The 18,141-nt window shown below is 42.8% G+C and overlaps 1 protein-coding gene across 1 annotated transcript in view; it reads left to right on the forward strand.

The window, feature by feature from the left end:
* The window catches only part of SPMIP4 (sperm microtubule inner protein 4), a 312,584-nt gene extending 304,610 nt beyond the window's left edge, over window positions 1-7,974 (forward strand). The window contains exon 9 of the mRNA XM_085631652.1: window positions 4,085-7,974. Coding sequence (XP_085487778.1) covers window positions 4,085-4,948 — 864 coding nt within the window. The 3' untranslated portion in view covers window positions 4,949-7,974. The remainder of the gene's footprint in view (window positions 1-4,084) is intronic.
* Window positions 7,975-18,141: the final 10,167 nt, after the last annotated feature.

An 18,141-nucleotide genomic window follows, 5' to 3' on the forward strand; every position in this document is an offset into this window, starting at 1 on the left:
GCAATACAGGGCCCGCAAATAATACTGAAAACTATGTGTACACACACTCACATCTATATATATATTACCTACTGGCGGTCGCCAGTAGGTAGTTATAGTTAGGACCCCTTTTCCATAGGAAATCCGCAACATTCTATTTTGAATAACTTTTGCGCCGGTCGACGAATCCTCGCGAATTTCTCAAAATAGGTGGGGCACTACGCTCCGCTCCTACCCTGAAAGTCTCGGGAGGATTCGTCAAGCGGGGGCTGAGATAAAAGGGGGGTCCCAAAATGCGTTTTTCCCATGCATTTTTCCATAGGACCTTTAGACAGGGCTACAGCCCGAACGGCTGAACAGAATTACTTGAAATTTGGCAGAGAGGTAGTCCTCAGGTCAAGGAAGTGCCTTTTGTAGGTTTGGTGTAAATCTGTTCAGTAGATTCTGAGAAAATAGCCTTTAAATCAATATATATATCTGAGCCAGCTTACGGTACGCTTACCGTAAGCTTACCGTACGTGTACGGTGGCGTGCGCGAGCGCGATTCTGATTGGCTCTTAGATCTTAGTGAACATTCGAATCGGCCGAAACCAGGAAGCAGCGGCCGCCATTTTCTCTCTCGCACTGAGAGTTAGGTTGTTAAATAAAACCAATACACATGTAAAGGAGCTGTTTTGACAGCTCACACACACATAGCCATGTTGAGGGAGTCCCCCAAGACCCCCCAAGGCCAAAAATGCCATTTTTATTTTTTCGCTAATTTCGCCGATTACGCTTACCGTACGCGTACGGTAAAAAATGTTAAAAAAAAAACACTATCCACACTCTCCCCACCCCCTGTGCTTTTGGTGGCCATAGGCCACCAAATGTGCAGTGTTTACCAGTGATGCGAAAAACCACAATATTTTTAACAAAAATAATAAAAGAAAAAATTATCCACACTCTCTCCACCCCGTGTGCAAATGGTGCCCGAAGGGCACCATTTGTGCATGGCTTATAAGCACCGTAAGCACAGTAAGCACCGCGTGCTTACTGTGCGCGCACGGTGCGCGCACGGAACGAACTGCGTTAAGTGGGCGCGCACGCCATGAATGGCGTAAAGTAACTTAGCATTTAAAAAACCGTACAAATTCACTGAAAAAACCATAGGTTTCACACACGTTATAGTTAGGAATTAGCATTTAAAAAACCTTGCAAATTCACTGAAAAAACCATAGGTTTCACACATGTTATAGTTAGCGGAAATTTTACTGATAAAAAACCAGTGAAATTCCCCCGTTATAGTTAGTGCAGGCAACTATAACTCACGCGACCGCAATCTTCTGCTGATGACATATGTGTCTTTATGAAAAAAAAATATTTGTAATATATGTATAGCTAAAAATGTATGGAAGAAGACATGGGCAAATAAGTGTCTAAATACAGTATTAGCATCAGCAGAGGATTGCGGTCGCGTGAGTTATAGTTGCCTGCACTAACTATAACGGGGGAATTTCACTGGTTTTTTATCAGTAGAATTTCCGCTAACTATAACATGTGTGAAACCTATGGTTTTTTCAGTGAATATATATATGTACACACACACACATCTATACATATATATATGTGTGCATATATATATATGTGTGTGTATATATGTATGTGTATATATATATATGCACACACACACACACACATATTAACTCCTATATTAGCTCCTTAATATTGAAAAGTCATCCTGAACTTAAGGAGGTCATCTGTGAATATGCCTGGATCACTTTAAAAAAAGAACGTAAGAAAAACCTTTGCTGAACCAGGAGCTTCTTTACACTGAACTGATAGCACACAGACAGAGTAACAGAGATTGAAATCATTTCAATGTTGTAGTTAGAGCTTATACAGACTATACTCATATGATAATGTGGCATGAAGAGATTTTTAATAGATACATGGCACTGCGATGGGCACCTGCTTCGCCCCCAGCTACGCAAATCTTTTCGTGGGCTGGTGGGAGAAGCAGGTGGCCTGGGCAGACAGGAATATGGCCTGGACTCGCAGGGTCATAAGCTGGAGCAGATACATAGACGATCTATTTATCGTCTATAGAGGTACAGAACAGTCAGACAGAGAGTATATTGAAGTCCTGAATATGAACAATCTCAATCTCAGATTTACAGGTGAAGTTAGCAGAACATCAGTTAGTTTCCTAGACTTGAAGATCTTCCCTGCAGATGGAAGACTAAGCACATCCTTGCCATTCAGGGAAGACTATTACTAGTATCCCGTATGGCGAATTGCTAAGGATCAAAAGGAACTGCACATGTACATGTGACTTTGAAACAGCAGCAAAAGACAGCATGAATAGACTGAAGGCCCGAGGTTATTGCAGAGAGACCTTAGAAGAGGCGAAATCTAAAGTAGATAAGAAACTTAGAAAAGATCTGATAGTGGGTTGTGACTTTAATGCACAGAAAGAAAAAACTAAAGAAAAAGCAAAAGATGCCAAAGTTAATAACCTCAGGATGATCACAAACTACTCAGATGATGCCTCTGTAATTAGAAGAATCTTTGCAAAGAATTGGCACATTCTGAGGTCAGACCCAGTAATAGGGAAGGACCTGTCAAAGGCACCCCTAATGACATTCAGGAAAGCAAGATCCTTAAGCAGTAGTCTAGTTCAGAGTCATTGTGGCAATGAAAATAGAGTTCAATCCTTTGGGAGAGTGGTGGGGTTTTACCCATGCCTTAGGTGTAAGGTATGTAAAAACAGCAAAAAGGTGTTGGAATATGTAACACCAGGAATGAAGGAACCCAAGAGAATTAAAAGCTTGATGAATTGTAACACCAGCCACACGGTGTAATGTCTGGTGTGCCCATGTGGCTTACGGTACATTGGGAGTACGATCCACCCTACCAAGATAAGGATTTTAGAACACCTCAGGGCAATACAGAACAAGGATGCCACCTATCCAGTGGCAAGACACCTTGAGGTATGTCACCAGAGCAACAGGGATCTGTTGAGTTTCTTCTGTATTGATCAAGTACCCATAAGTGTAAGAGGGGGCAACAGACAGCAACAACTATGCAGATTAGAATCAAGACATATTATTGACAACCAGACTAAGAAACCAGGAGGTCTTAACAGTGGTGAGGAGATGGCGGTACATTTGTAGGGTTAATTTTGTGAATGTTTGCTTTTGAAAATGTTCTTTTCTGAAAATATGTTTTTATGTGAACTATTGGCACTGGTACTACATTATGATTTGGAATACATAAACCTGTATAGATACGGAGGGTTGTTGATTATTACCCATAACATGCAGAGTTACTAGCATTATGAACCTAGGCCCATTCAGGGCAAGAGTGGAGAATTTGGTTCATTGGGAACTAGAAATAATGTGCATATTAAGCCCATCCAGGGCAGAACACAAAATGAATGTCAAATGCATATGTATATACATTCATATATATAATTCCATGTTATGATGTAACAAATAACATGTTTAGTAATGGCCGACACCATAAACTGGAGTAGGTTGGTGTCCTTTGTTTATGTTTAGCAGTGCATACATATTTAAGTGTGTTTCATGCCGGCGCCGGCCACTATTGACAAAGGCGGCAGCCGAAACGCGTCTGGTCGTGTAAGAGAAACCCAAATAAAATCTTGGGGAAACCGTTTCTGTGAGTGCCTGGTATATTCATTGGTGCCACGAACTGTGGATTTGTTAATCCGTGCGGTATCCGTCACCGCACCATTGAGCACCCGATCGTGAGTGAAGGGGAGGAAAGACGGGAAGTGAGCGTGATATATATATATATATATATACACACACACACACACACATATTAACTCCTATATTAGCTCCTTAATATTGAAAGGTCATCCTGAACTTAAGGAGGTCATCTGTGAATATGCCTGGATCACTTCAAAAAAAAAAAACGTAAGAAAAACCTTTGCTGAACCAGGAGCTTCTTTACACTGAACTGATAGCACACAGACAGAGTAACAGAGATTGAAATCATTTCAATGTTGTAGTTATAGTTTATACAGACTATTCTCATATAATAATGTGGCATGAAGAGATATTTAATTAAGTGCCTATTTTCTTTTTTCCTGATTGAATAGAAAGAACAATATCTATCAACCTTCTTACCTGCAAGACCTCTGGAAGGACGCTATGCCCGTTTGCTTCAGGACCGACGGCCTCTGGAACTCCCAGATTTGAATACCACATATGAAAATACACAAGACAAAGAATTTGTCTCAGCTACTGACATTCATTTACCACGGTATCTCGAGGAACAGGCTCAGCTCAATAGCAATGCATCAACTTCCTGGAATCTCAACCATATTGATCCATGCGAGAAATGCAAGAAAATGAGAAGTGAAGCTCTTCATTATATGCCCCATGATGGCATGTGCTCAGAGCACCAGAATGCTCAATTCAACCCTCAACAACATCACCAGGATAATAATCTATTCAGTAACAAGAGTCATGAGATCAACAAAAACCATAAAGCACTGCAATTCCAGAAAATTACAGACACATGTGCTAATGAAGCTTTGTACCAGAGGCAGATCACAGAAAGACCAGTTTCACCTGAGCCTTTGCCAAAGCCAGTGTCTTATGAAGATCTACCACCCAGCAAGCTGGATTACTACACTGTGGGGCCAAACCCTTTCTCACTAAGTAGGCCCATGATGAATGGGGATTCCGGTGGTCACAGGATTCAACTTCCAAAATCTCTGGCAAACCCATGGGATTTGGCTTCTGCAACACCGCGTGCAAGGACAGCTCCTTACTCAAATGCTCAAGCTCGACCACATACAGCAACAACGCTACAGGAACTCCAAGATTCTTATTCCAAATCTGAAGCACACAAAATTCAACACCAAATGTATCCTGAAAAGCCGAAAGACCTTAGAGACAATTATTATTCTGGAAAGAGGCACACTTTCTTTGGTTTTAACTCATCCTACTTCAACTGATGAGTGCACTTCTGCAGTAAATACTGGATAAGTACAAGAACCCTTAATGAATGATCCTCATGCTGTATATCTGGCCCGTATGCACATTGTCTCTATTCTTGATCTAGGTTGATTTGCTACACGGAAGGCTATGGAGCCAGGGAGTCTCAAGCACCTGACTTGAAATGACCTTTCATACACCTTCCAACAAATCTTTATGAAACTTTTGAAAATAACATGCCAAAATAGAGACTCATGCTCAAAGGAGCTTTCCATTGTGTACTATTATCAGTTAGAGAAATAGCAGGCATTCAGTGATTGGTACATGAAGGCTGAGTAGCACCTATGTTTTAAAGCATTGCTATCATCCAGCTCAAAAACTGTTTAACCACCCTCCTCTCCTCCAACAAACAACTACATTTCTGTACCTATCTTTGAGGTTGTTTGTCAAAATATCGGCTACAGAAACATTTTGCTACCAAAATATGATGACCACAGTATCGAAGACGAAACTATAGGTATTTTGGTCTTTGATATTTTTGCCATTACATTTTGGTAGCATGATACTTTGGAGTCGATATTAAGATGCACTACTATCTTTCATTTTCTAAGAGAAATTTGGCATTGTGTTTTTGCGCCTCACAACTTCTGAAATACATTATGTAGGAAGCAGACCCTTTCAGGTGACTTTCTGTGTTCCTATTAGCACTGGAGGTTTACCCTTCTGCAATGACTCTTTAGGGGTAGCTACTATTAGATGGAGCTGTACCAGAACTATGACAATCAGTAAAGAGACTTTGCATCTCTACAATAAGAGATCATAGCATAAAACGTACAAAGCCAACGCTTAACAGACCAACCTCTGGCAAAGACAAATGGCAAGCACATTGTACCAATGTATTTATATTAATGATAGCATCATTTTTCAGGTCTGTCCTTCTTTTGACCTGGGATGTCTATAAGATATAGCACTGTCTATCAACATTTAAAAGGATATTGCAAGTCACTGAGGAGTTCCTTTATAGACTCTAGCAAATCTTTTTACATATGGTAGATGATGAAATGGGCTGCTTCTCTTCATTGTAGAACTTTTCTAGAGATACTCACCGATGAAAAGTTTTAGCAGCATGGAAGTGTGAAGGGGAGAAATCATTAAGTAAAATCAACTTACACACCACTTTCTAATACTTAATAGCTAACGGCCAGTTAAGGAAGGTTAGTTGAATTTCATTACAAAGCCAAAAATTGTTGAACATAAACACATCTCAACATGGGAGTATAGAAATAAAAAGGAATCAACATAAAGCCAAATCTATGCATCCAATTAAAATGATGCAGCATGAGTAAAACAATGAATTCAAGAAGGAGGATGCAGATGATCAGGAAGGAAGAGTCCAAATTTCCTTGCATCGAGGGTTGATGAATGAAAAGCATCACATCTATCCCTACACTATCGCTAAGATGACATCCCTGCGTTACTTGGCAAGCAATTTAAGCCAAGAGAAAAACAGGTGTCAGTCGTGGAGTCTTCATAAGAAGTCTCTTCACTGTCATCATCACAAATGAAAGGGCTTGCTCTGAGATGCACTCTCTCCAAAGGCAAGAAAGATATGGGCCTTTCCCTAGTTCCAACAGTTATCCACAGGTAGAATTCCCACAGTGCACCTCGCAGACTCCATCCACTCTGGGTACAGTCCTGAGTGTACTTTTCCACTATGTTTTCCATGTACATCCTTTGCAACATTTCATCCATGGCTCCCATGCCTTCTCCCATGAGAAACCAATGTCTTTCTCTTTTCGACCCAAGTCACACGATTGTAACTTCTTCTCTCCTTGCCTCGCTGCTATTTCAGGACATTATTCTGCCTAAAAGAACGCTTCTTCACCTGCAATACAAAATGTAAGAAAGAACAGGTTCCACAGCGCATATGAAATTTAGAACATTAATTCTAAAGCAGAGTTGTCAGGGGCTTGCATTTCAGGCCTACAACTTTAGGTAACATGAGAGTGCATCATTTAAGCATTACGTATTCACATAATCGTTATTACATTTCAACTAATACATTTACCTACTTATGAAAATATCACCATTAATAAACGCATTTAGTATATGAGTAGTGTCAAATTTCACAACACGAGTTCTTCATGTTAGCATTTAGCTAGTTACATCCATATCCTATGTTAATTCCCCATGGCACTTGTCAATAGCCTAAAATATGTCACGTATTTATGTGAATACTTTTCACAATTCTAACACTTCACCTTTACACAAACAGGATTATGTGCAGGTGTGCTCAATACATGATGATGATGATGCACCCTTGCAAATACGAAATCTCCACTCCATCAGTGGTAGTGGAAAATATATGTAGCTTCACAAATGTTGCTGTGAAAAAATTATATATATATATATATATATATATATATGGACACAGAGCATTCGTCGATTTCTCCGAGAAAAAGAATGCACGAACTCTTCTTCGTCGGTAAACACTTATATTTATTTTCAAAAGTATTGAAGTCTCCCTTCTGTCATGACGCGTTTCGGCCGACGAACGGCCTTGATCACATGAGACAAACTTTGCGTATGACGGTCTTTAAAAATGCTGACACCCATATCACGTGATGGACAGAAATAGAAAAAATACTTTCATTTGAAAAATCAGTTACCTGCAAAGAGCAACATCGTAATATTTGCAAAATGTAAATACATGATTGTGTTCGTGTATATACATATATTCAATACATTATTTCTGATCTAACCTACCCGAGTTGTGCACTTAATAAAAAGTCTAAATACTGTGCATTATTGTAAACTCTGAACACATGAGACCAAAATAGTACTAAAGATGGATCATATGGAGTAAATAGGCAATCCCAAACATATCCTCCAATACAGAATGGCTATAACTGAATGTGCAAATATTGCTAGCAGCATATTACGTTTTCCACAAAAAATATCACCTGGATAAAATCCAAACTGCAGGTACCTCATGTATTTGATGCAATTCTAAATCAGTCCAATCAATAAATACTATGTGACTTACTCTCGGTATGCATGAAGTTTTTTAAATAAGATTTTAATTGTTATGAATATTTTTTATTAAATATTTTTGTATACTTTAATATGTAAGTGCATTTGATTTAAAGTGCAAAAAGTGCATATAAGTGCAATTTAATAATGTGCAAATAGTGCAAAAGTGCAATTCAAGCATATGTGCAAATGCGCAATAGATGTGCAAATGTAAAACGCTCATAAAGCACAAACATTAAAATGATGCATAGCGATAGGATCCTAATGTCACATAGAATAGTCTTTTCTAATTGTATAGATACGTGGGTGTTCTAAAAAGTATATTGATTATCTATTCTGAATAATGACCAAGAAAGTGAGGTTGCAGACATCTCCCTATAAAACCCACAAGGCTTAAAACTCAATGGGCATATTGTCAAATTGAAAGCATATGTGAAAACAGGGAGCACAGTTAATGCACAGACAAAGCATCATGGATAGATCTAAAAAGATCCAAAATATTTGATATTATTTAGTTTGTCATGAAACTTTATAAAAAATTGTGCAAGTCTTCCGTTGTGTTGAGCCCGAGTGGTGTCTTGCTATCAAGCTCAATAATTAACCGAGTCTCCAATTGTCTAAGCATACGCTCTCTGTTCCCCCCATGTTTTAGTTTAGGGATTGCATCTATTACAAAATATGAGAGGCAGGTTAGGTCATTGTCATGAACAGCTCTAAAGTGACGGGCCACAGGATAAGTGGAATCATTGTTTACGATGGCCCTAAGGTGCTGTAAAATGCGCGCATGCACCTGCAGTTTAGTGCTGCCCACATATTTGAGACCGCAGGTGCACGTTAAAACATATACTGCAAACTCAGTACGGCAGGTGTAATGCCCCCTAATTCGTACTGGAGTGGGACTAAAAGGAGTGTTATACTGTGAAGTATTCATTCCAAATTTACATGCCCTGCATGAAGCGCATTTAAAGAAGCCTTTGGTGGGCTGTAACCAATTTGTTTTGGTGGAGGTTTCTGTGTATTTAAACACCAGCTGGTTTCTCATCGAAACTGCCCGTCTGAAGGTGATGGTAGGTATGGATGGTAATCTGGGTGCCAGTACTGCATCTGTTTTTAGTATTGGCCAATTGTGATTAACTATCCTCCTGAGCTGGTTATGTTGTTTGTTAAATGTGATAATGAGACGGGGTGCATTTATGTTTTCAGAACTGCTCGTCAATGGTGTTGTAGTGTCAATATGAGGGGATAGAAGGTCCTCTCTAGATTTGAGAGCCACCTTTACCTGAGCTTGTCGAAGGATATTGTTTTTGTATCCCCTTTCTCTGAATCGGGACAATGCCTGTTCAGAGCATTTGATATATTCCTCATCTGTGCTGCAGATACGTTTCAACCGGAGTAATTCCCCGTAGGGGATACTCCGAATCAGATGACTGGGGTGAGAACTGGTCGCATGAAGAGTGGCGTTTCCTGCTGTAGGCTTTCTAAAGAGTGTTGATTCAAGACGACCCTCATGAATGTAAATCTTAGTATCGAGAAAGGGAACCTCAGAGGAGCTAATGGATGCAGTGAACTTAAGATTACAGGTGTTATTATTAAGTTCCTCGATGAATAATAAAGCATTCTCACGGTCACCCTTCCAAATAAAAAATACATCGTCTATGTATCTATGCCAATGCGAAACTTGTTTGTCAACCACCCTGGCCAGGGTGCCTTGGAGGGTCTGCTCCTCCCACCAGCCCACGTGCAAACACGCGTAGCTGGGAGAGAAGCAGGCCCCCATGGCTACGCCTCGCATCTGACGATATACTGCATTTTCAAACATGAAAAAATTATTAAAAAGACACCATTTAACCATCTCTAAGAGCATAATATTTTGGTTATACAGGCCTAAGGGTCTACTGTCCAAATAATGTTTGACAGCTGTAAGACCAGCATGATGGTCAATGCTGGTATATAGAGACTCGATGTCCATTACCACTAATAAGAAATCATCCTCTCATTTGACATTTTGGATTTTGTTTAAGAAATCCCCTGTATCCCTAATGTAAGATGGCAGTCCTTGTACAAAGGGTTGTAAGAAATAATCAACATATTCGGTGATGTGTTCACTCATTCCACCAATCGCCGAAATTATAGGTCTGCCCGGTGGGGGATTAGTTTCTTTGTGTATCTTCGGGATTAGATACAGGGTTGGGATGATGGGATAATCATTGAGCCTGAAATTCAGTTCCTGACTGGAAATAAGCCCCTGTCGTTTCCAGTTCATAAGCTCTTTCTTGATAATATCCTTGGCTTTGTGATATTCACTTAACGTGGTTTTGGAGTAACATTCTGTATTGGACAGTTGTGTCTGAGCCTCCTTTGTATATTGTTCCCTTGGCTAGATGACCACATTGCCACCCTTGTCCGACATATTAATGACAATGTCTTTTCTGTCTCTCAATTTGCGAATAAGATTCTCATATTGTATGTCCTGATGTTTAAGTCTGACTTTGTTGTGGTTGGTTCTGTGGTATAATTTTTTGATGTCATCAACTATACGTTCATGAAAAATGTCTATGGCGTCCTTAGGCATCATAGGGTAGAATATATATAAAACAATGTAGTTTCTATGCATCTTATATGTCCTCTCTTAAAAACACAAGATTTTTTTTCATTGTTTTACTGGTGTGGTGAACCCTGCTACTACGAGCATTTAATTATACTCCAAAATGCTTTAAGAATAACTTTTAAATTTAGTTAAAGTCTTATGTAGGTGTTAAAATTATTTTTCTAAAATGTAAGAAGTAATCATTGCATTAACTACTTACCTCATATTTGTCCTTCAGAGTTCATCATAGTAATTGTTAGATTTCTGTCTTTCAGGAGATTCAAGGTAGGCACATTTTGCCGATTACTGAATTTGCGGTCACAATGTATAGGTTTTAACCAATGATAACCCTGGAGCACCAACATACCCTTGGCCTTGAGATAAACACATGGTTTGCTGTTCATGGTAGGTGAATGAAATGCATGTCAGAAAGTCATGTTTTTGCGCTGCGTAGCCACTTACGACGATAGCTTCAATAATACCTTACTCAGTAACTCATGTTCTGTTACAAGCTGCTGGTTCTTCCAAATTCCTTAGAAGTATGATGGGTGTATAATGCTATGATGGGTGGATCAGTCCTAACTGCCAGAACATATGGAAACCCAGGTCTTACTTCCAGAGACAAAACAATAACATTTTTAGGGTTGAGCCTGCAATAGCATGTGCTAGCACATGCGTATGGTTTGCCAGACATATTGTTAACAAAGAGGGCTTGGAGCCTGCCTGTTGCTTACAATTTGTTGGCTTGTATGGCACTCCTTTACAGTGTTGTAATTGATCACTGCAGGCCAAGCATCATTTCAGTTCCATGCTGTGGAGTAGGGACCAAGCACTGATTGATTCAACTTAAGTTGTGCCTCTCTGCTGCTCCCGATGTGATTGAGGTACTATTTTGTTCTTTTTAACTTCCAGTGCCCTGCAAACAGAAGGCACGTGACTGTCAAAAAACATGCCCAAGAGGACAAGCAAAATTGCAAAGTGTCATTTTCTATAATCAACTTTCTTTTATTTTGCCAAGTCTTCTTTTCTCACTTTGCACTCATGTTTTGTTTTTGCTTGTGGACGCTATTCTCAAAAGATGATTCTCATTGTTTCTTATGTAAGTGTAATTTCTGAAATGATACTTTAATGTATCGTGCAGTACCCCACAGTACACCCCAATCTGTCCCACTCCAACTCACCCCAGACCAATCCACCCCACTCAATCCAATCCACCCCACCTCAAGCCACCACAGACTAATCCAATCCACCCCACACTCCACCCCACTGCAATTCAATCAAAACCACTTACCTCAATCAAACCCACCCCACCCTTCACCAATCCAATCTACCCGCACCAATCCAGTCTGCCCCACCCCACCCCATACCAGTCCACCCCACTCAATCCAATCCACCCTAGACAATCCACCTAAGATCAATTCAACCTACCCAAACCAACGCAAACCACCCCAGACCAATCCACCCCATTCCAATCCATCCCATGCCACCCATGCCACCCCACTCCAATTCAATCCAAACCACTCACCCCAGTCCGCCTGCACTATTCCTCCCAATCCAACCCAAGCCCAATCTACCTCATACCAATCCACCCCAATCTAATCTGCACCCCACTCCAATCCACCCCAATCCGATCCATTCCACTTCCATCCACCCCAATACAATGCATCCCACTTCACCCCACATGAATCCACCTCAATCCAATTCACCCTAATCCAATCCACTCTGAGCCAATCCACCCCACAGCAATTCAATCCAATCGAATACACTCCTATCTAATTCACCCCAATGAAAGCCACCCCATTCCAATCCACCCCACTCCAGTCAATCCAATCCACCCACCACACTCCAATTCAGACCACCCCAATACAGTCCACCTCTGCCACTGCTATCCACCCCTCTTATACCACCCCACCCCATCCAATCCACTCCAGTCCAATCCTTCCCACTCCAAATCACCCCACTCCAAACCACCCCACTCCAATCCAATCCAATCCATCAAACCCAATTCAATGCAATCCACCCACCCACTCCAATCCACCCCACTCCAATCCAACTCACCCCAATCCAATCCACCCCACCCCAGTTCAATCGACCCCAATCCAATCAAATCCACCCAATCCACCTAACTCCAGCTCACTCCAGCTACAACTCACTCTACTCCAATCCAACCCACTCCACCCCAGCCCACCCCCACTCAAATTCAATCCAATCTACCCCACTCCTATCCAGCCCACCTCAATCCGGCCCATCCCACCCTAAACCAGTCCATCCCACCCCACCCCAATTGACCCCACCCAATCCAATCCACCCCACTTCAATCCACCCCACTCCAATCCATGCCATTCCAATACAATCCACTCCAATTCACTTCAACCCACTCCAATTCACCTCACTCCAGTCCAATCCAGTACCACCCACCCTACCACAATCTAATCCACCCCACTTCAATGCAATCCACCCCACTTTAGTCCAATCCACCCCAGCATGCCAGTCCAATTCACCACAATCAAATCCATCCCAGTCCAATCCAATCTACCCCACTCCACTCCAATCCACCCCACTCCAGTCCACCCCAACCCACTCCAGTCCACCCCACCCCACTGCAATCCACCCTACTTCAATTCAATCCACCCAATCTAATCCACTCATTCCAATCTACCCCACTCCAATTCACCCCACTCCAAACCACCCCACTCCATTCCATCCACCCAACCTCAATTAAATCCAATCCATCCACTCCAATCCAATCCAATCCACCTCATGCCAATCCAATCCACCCCATGCCAATCCACCTCACTCCAATCCACCCCAATTGAATCAACCCCACTCCAATCAAATCCATGCCACTCCAGCTCACTACAACCCACCCCACTCCAATTAATCCAAGCCATCCACCCCAGCCCATCTCACTTGAATTCAAACCAATCCACCCCACTCCAATCCAGCCCACCTCAATCCACCCACCCCAATCCACCCCACTTCAACCCACCCCAATCATAACCACTCCAATCCACTCCAACTCACTTCAACCCCATTCAGTCCAATCCACCCCACTTCAGTCCAATCCAAACCCCCCCACCCCAATCCAATCCACTCTACCCCACTGAAATTCCAATCCACCCCACTCTAGTACAATCCACTTCACTCCACCCAGTCCAATCCCTCCAATCCATGGCACTCCAATCCACCCCAATCCAATCCACCTCATGCCATCCCACTCCAATCAAATTCATCCCACTCTGATCCACCCAACTGCAATTTAATCCACCCAATTCACCCTACCCCAATTCAATGCACCCTACTCCAGTCCCATCCACCCCACTCTAACCCACTGCACTCCAAACCACCCCACTCAATACAACCCACTCAACACAACCCACTCCTTCCTTTCCATCCCACTCAATTCAATCACCCCACTCCAATCCAATCCAATCCACACCACTCCAGTCCACCCCACCCCACCCCAGTCCACCCCACCCCACCCCAATCCAGTCCACCCCACCCCACTGCAATCCACCCCACTTCAATGAAATCCACCCCACTCCAATCCACTCCAGTCCAATCCTTCCCACTCCAATTCACCCCACTCCAAACCACCCCACTCCATTCCAGTCCATCCAACCTCAATTCAATCTAATCCAATCCACCCATTTCAATCCAATCCAATCCACCCCACGGCAATCCACCTCTTCCCAATCCAATCCACCCCATGGCAATCCACCTCATCCCAATCCAATCCACCGCACCACTGTTCAATCAACCTCACTCCAATCTAATCTACTCCACTCCAGCTCACTTCAACCCACTGGCGTAAAGAAACTTGAGGGGGCCCCCCCTGCAAGGTACGTGGAGGGGCACCCTCCAAGACTCAATCAGGGGCTCTCGGGCCAGAGTAATATGCTGAGGGGACCCCCTGGAGCTTGGGCCCCCCCTGCACCACCGGGGATATGGGGGCCTGTGTTACACCACTGATACAACCCACCCCACTCCAATCAAACCAAGCCACTCCACCCCACTCAAATTCAAACCAATCCACCCCACTCCAATCCAGCCCACCTCAACCCACCCACCCCAATCCTATCCACACCACTACAATCCAATTCACTTCAACCCATTGCTGTCCAATCCACCCCACCTCAATCCAATCCACCCCACCCCAATCCAATCCACCCCATTCTAGTACAATTAACCCCACTCCACCCAGTTCAATCCATCCAATCTACTCCACTCCAATCCATCCCAATCCACCCCACCCCACCCCAATCCAATCCACCTATCCCACTCCAATCAATTTCACCCCACTCCGATCCACCCCACTGCAATTAAACCCACCCAATCCACCCCACCCCAATCCAATGCACCCCACTCCAGTCCCATCCACCCCAATTTAATCCACTGCACTCCAATTCACCCCACTCAATCCAACCCACTCCATCCTTTCCATCCCACTCAAATCCAACCCAATATGCCCCACTCCAATCCAATCGACACCACTCCAGTCCAATCCACCCCACTCCAGTCCAATCCACTGCACTCCATTCCAATCCAATCCACCCAACTCCACACCACCTCACTCCAAAGTCCCAGACCAATCCACCTACTACACTCCAATCCAATCCACAACACCCCACCCAATCCAATCTATCCCACCTCAATCCTGCCACTCCAATCCAGTCCACACCACCCCAGTTCAATCCACTCAACCACAATCCAATCCACCCAAACCCACTCCAATTTAATTGACCCCACTCCAATCCACTCCACCCAACTCCAATCCAACCTCTCCAATCTGCCCAACCCCCTCCACCCAATCCAATCCTCTCCCCTCCAATCCAATTCAGTCCCATCCCTTCCCTTCCAATCCAGTTTCCTCCCCTCCAATCCACTCCACCACACTCCAATCCACTCCACCCCACTCTAGTCCAGTCCAATCCACAACAATTCTCCTCACTACAATTCACCACACTACAATGCTCCCACCCCACCCCACTCCAATCCAGTCCAATCCACCCACCCCAATCCAATCTAAGCTACCCCACTCCAATCCACCCCACCCAAGTTCAATCCAATCCATTCCACCTACTCAAATCCACTTCAGTCCACTCCAATCCAATTCAATCCATCCCACTCTCCTCCGATTCACCCCACTACTCCAATCCACCCCATTCAATCCACTACACTACTCCAATCCATCCCATTCAATCCACTACACTACTCCAATCCATCCCATTCAATCCACCCCACTCCAAACCACCCCTCTAACCAAATCCAGTCCAACCCACTCTACTCCAATCCAATCCACCCCTCTACCTCAATGCACTTCAATCCACTCCAACCTATTCCATCCCACTCTACTCTGCGCATCTGCACTCTGCAACACTCTGCCACTTAACCACTGGACTGTACTCCCCTCTTCTCCTCCCTATGACCCTATGCACCCCAACTCCACTCTACTCCAACAAATCCACTCTACAATACTCTACTCTCCCTACTACACTGTACAACACTCCACACCACTATATTTTAGCCATGCTGAACAGCAGCTACATTAGTGTACAACATGGCAAAAACACATTACCAGAGTCAATAGCTCATGCATAGGCGAGACTTATTGGCTTTGCCAATGCTTGCTCATTTTTAGCAATTGTTGTTGCCGTTTTATAGCTGTGTAATTAAATTGTCTTACTGTTTATGCATCAGTGTGGGACAGATGAATGCCTGATTCAGTCCTGTGAGGACTCAAGCTTCTGACCAGGTATCAGGAGCCAGCCCTTCATTTACTAAGCCATTTTCCAGAGACTATGGACTCTTCATTTGGTAGAAGCAGGTGACCGCCAATCTGTTGATGAATGTATCACTTCAACTTAAAATGTAGGCATGTAGAACGTTTCTGGGATCGCTTTTGGGGTGCTAAAAGATGTCATTTGGAGTGTGAATAGTACATTCCAATGTAACTTTGGAGGTCTCCTGCATTTAGATTTTTGCATGTCAATAATATTTTAGGTGACTGAAAAGGATCCTTCATAGTGTGACTCACTGGAAGCGGGCTTCTTTCACTTGGCCTGGTCTTGTGATAAGGTGCAAGCTCATTGCGTGAAGTAATTGCAGCTTTTGCTACAATGATAGGCAGACAGATACCCATAGACCCTTAGATCATGCTCTTGGGCTGGGTGAGGGAGAATGAAATGCCGCACAAGTATCTGATAGCATTGGCCTTCCTACTGAGTAAAAGATTGGTGCTGTGTTGCTGGCATATGCTTGTGGCATAAATGAGAATAGCATATGTGAGAAAAGCTATATATACACTATTTGCATTTTGTGAGCACACTATGTAAAATGTATGATTTTTTTCATGGAGTTTGTGTGTCTAATCTGGGTCGGTGTCTTCTCCTAGGAGCAAGGAAGTAAGTACATTAAACAAAGGTGGACTGTCTCTGGACAGGTGTCTAGCTTCTGTGAACTGGGTTTAACCAGTGCTGCAATGGTGATACTCTTATTTCTATTGTTTATGAGACATGTTTTATCCTAACTTCCTATTTAGATTATGCTAACAAGGTTTATTTAGGTTTTTTTAGAGTAAGTTAATTAAGAAAGGCTGTCATGATTTTCCATATTCACAGAGAAGTGGCACTGTAATTGGTCAGTCAGCCAAGGCTCTATAATAGGATTGGTATTGCCACAGAGTTGTGCTGTCATTGGTTAGTTGGTGGCAAGGTAACACTGTCATTGGTTGACCTTTGGCTTAGCTGCACTTTGATTGCTTGTTATTCAATAGCTTGATGTGTGTTTTTGGATTGTTTTGAGGAAAAATAATGGTGTGCTCTGAAAAAGCCTAAAGCCTCTAGCGCACCTGCTACTGTGGGGTAACATTTACCTGTTGAAGAAAATGCTGCATATGAGATGATGATGACATTGGGTTTTAAACATGCACCTGAACTTTTTATTGGCATGAATACACCTCTTCTGACAAGGACTTGCAGTTTCCTTTAAAGAGTAACCTTAAGAATAAGATTAGCAAGCTCGACTTCCTGAGACAAACTATGAATGACATGAAGCAGTTACCTAGACCAGCACAGTTTAAGGCATTGAACAAATGGGATCGGAGGGCTACAGAGAAAGAGAAAAAGAACTTGATGAAGCAGGTGAAGGGTTCATTTAGGTATTGGATTAAACGCAAGTGGGATCGACAGGAGAGATGCTGGAGGGAGGATATGATGGCAAGAGTAAGAGTTTTCCCTGTAATAGCTGAACTGATGGAATCCAGAGAATAACTTATCAAGATTCAGATGAGGAGGATCATTTTTTTGTATGCTTTTTTGAATTCTAGACCTCCTCCGTATACAGATGGAGTGCAGAGATAGGGACCTGGTCTTATAGTACCTGATTTGGGTGCAATACAGGGGTCAACTGAACCTGCGGAAGCTAGTGAAATAGCAAGTGCCCCATCTGAGATTGCACTTACTGCTTTGTTGAGTACTAGCAGAGATGTTACATTTGTTTCTCTGGTTTCAAATGTCATGCCTGTTACTACAACTGTTATTGAAGAACCTCCTAAAGAGTTATTAACGTTGGGCTTTTGAAAATAGAATTTGA

The sequence above is a fragment of the Triturus cristatus genome, chromosome 10, assembly GCF_964204655.1.
Source record: "Triturus cristatus chromosome 10, aTriCri1.1, whole genome shotgun sequence".
Classification (NCBI taxonomy): Eukaryota; Metazoa; Chordata; class Amphibia; order Caudata; family Salamandridae; genus Triturus; species Triturus cristatus.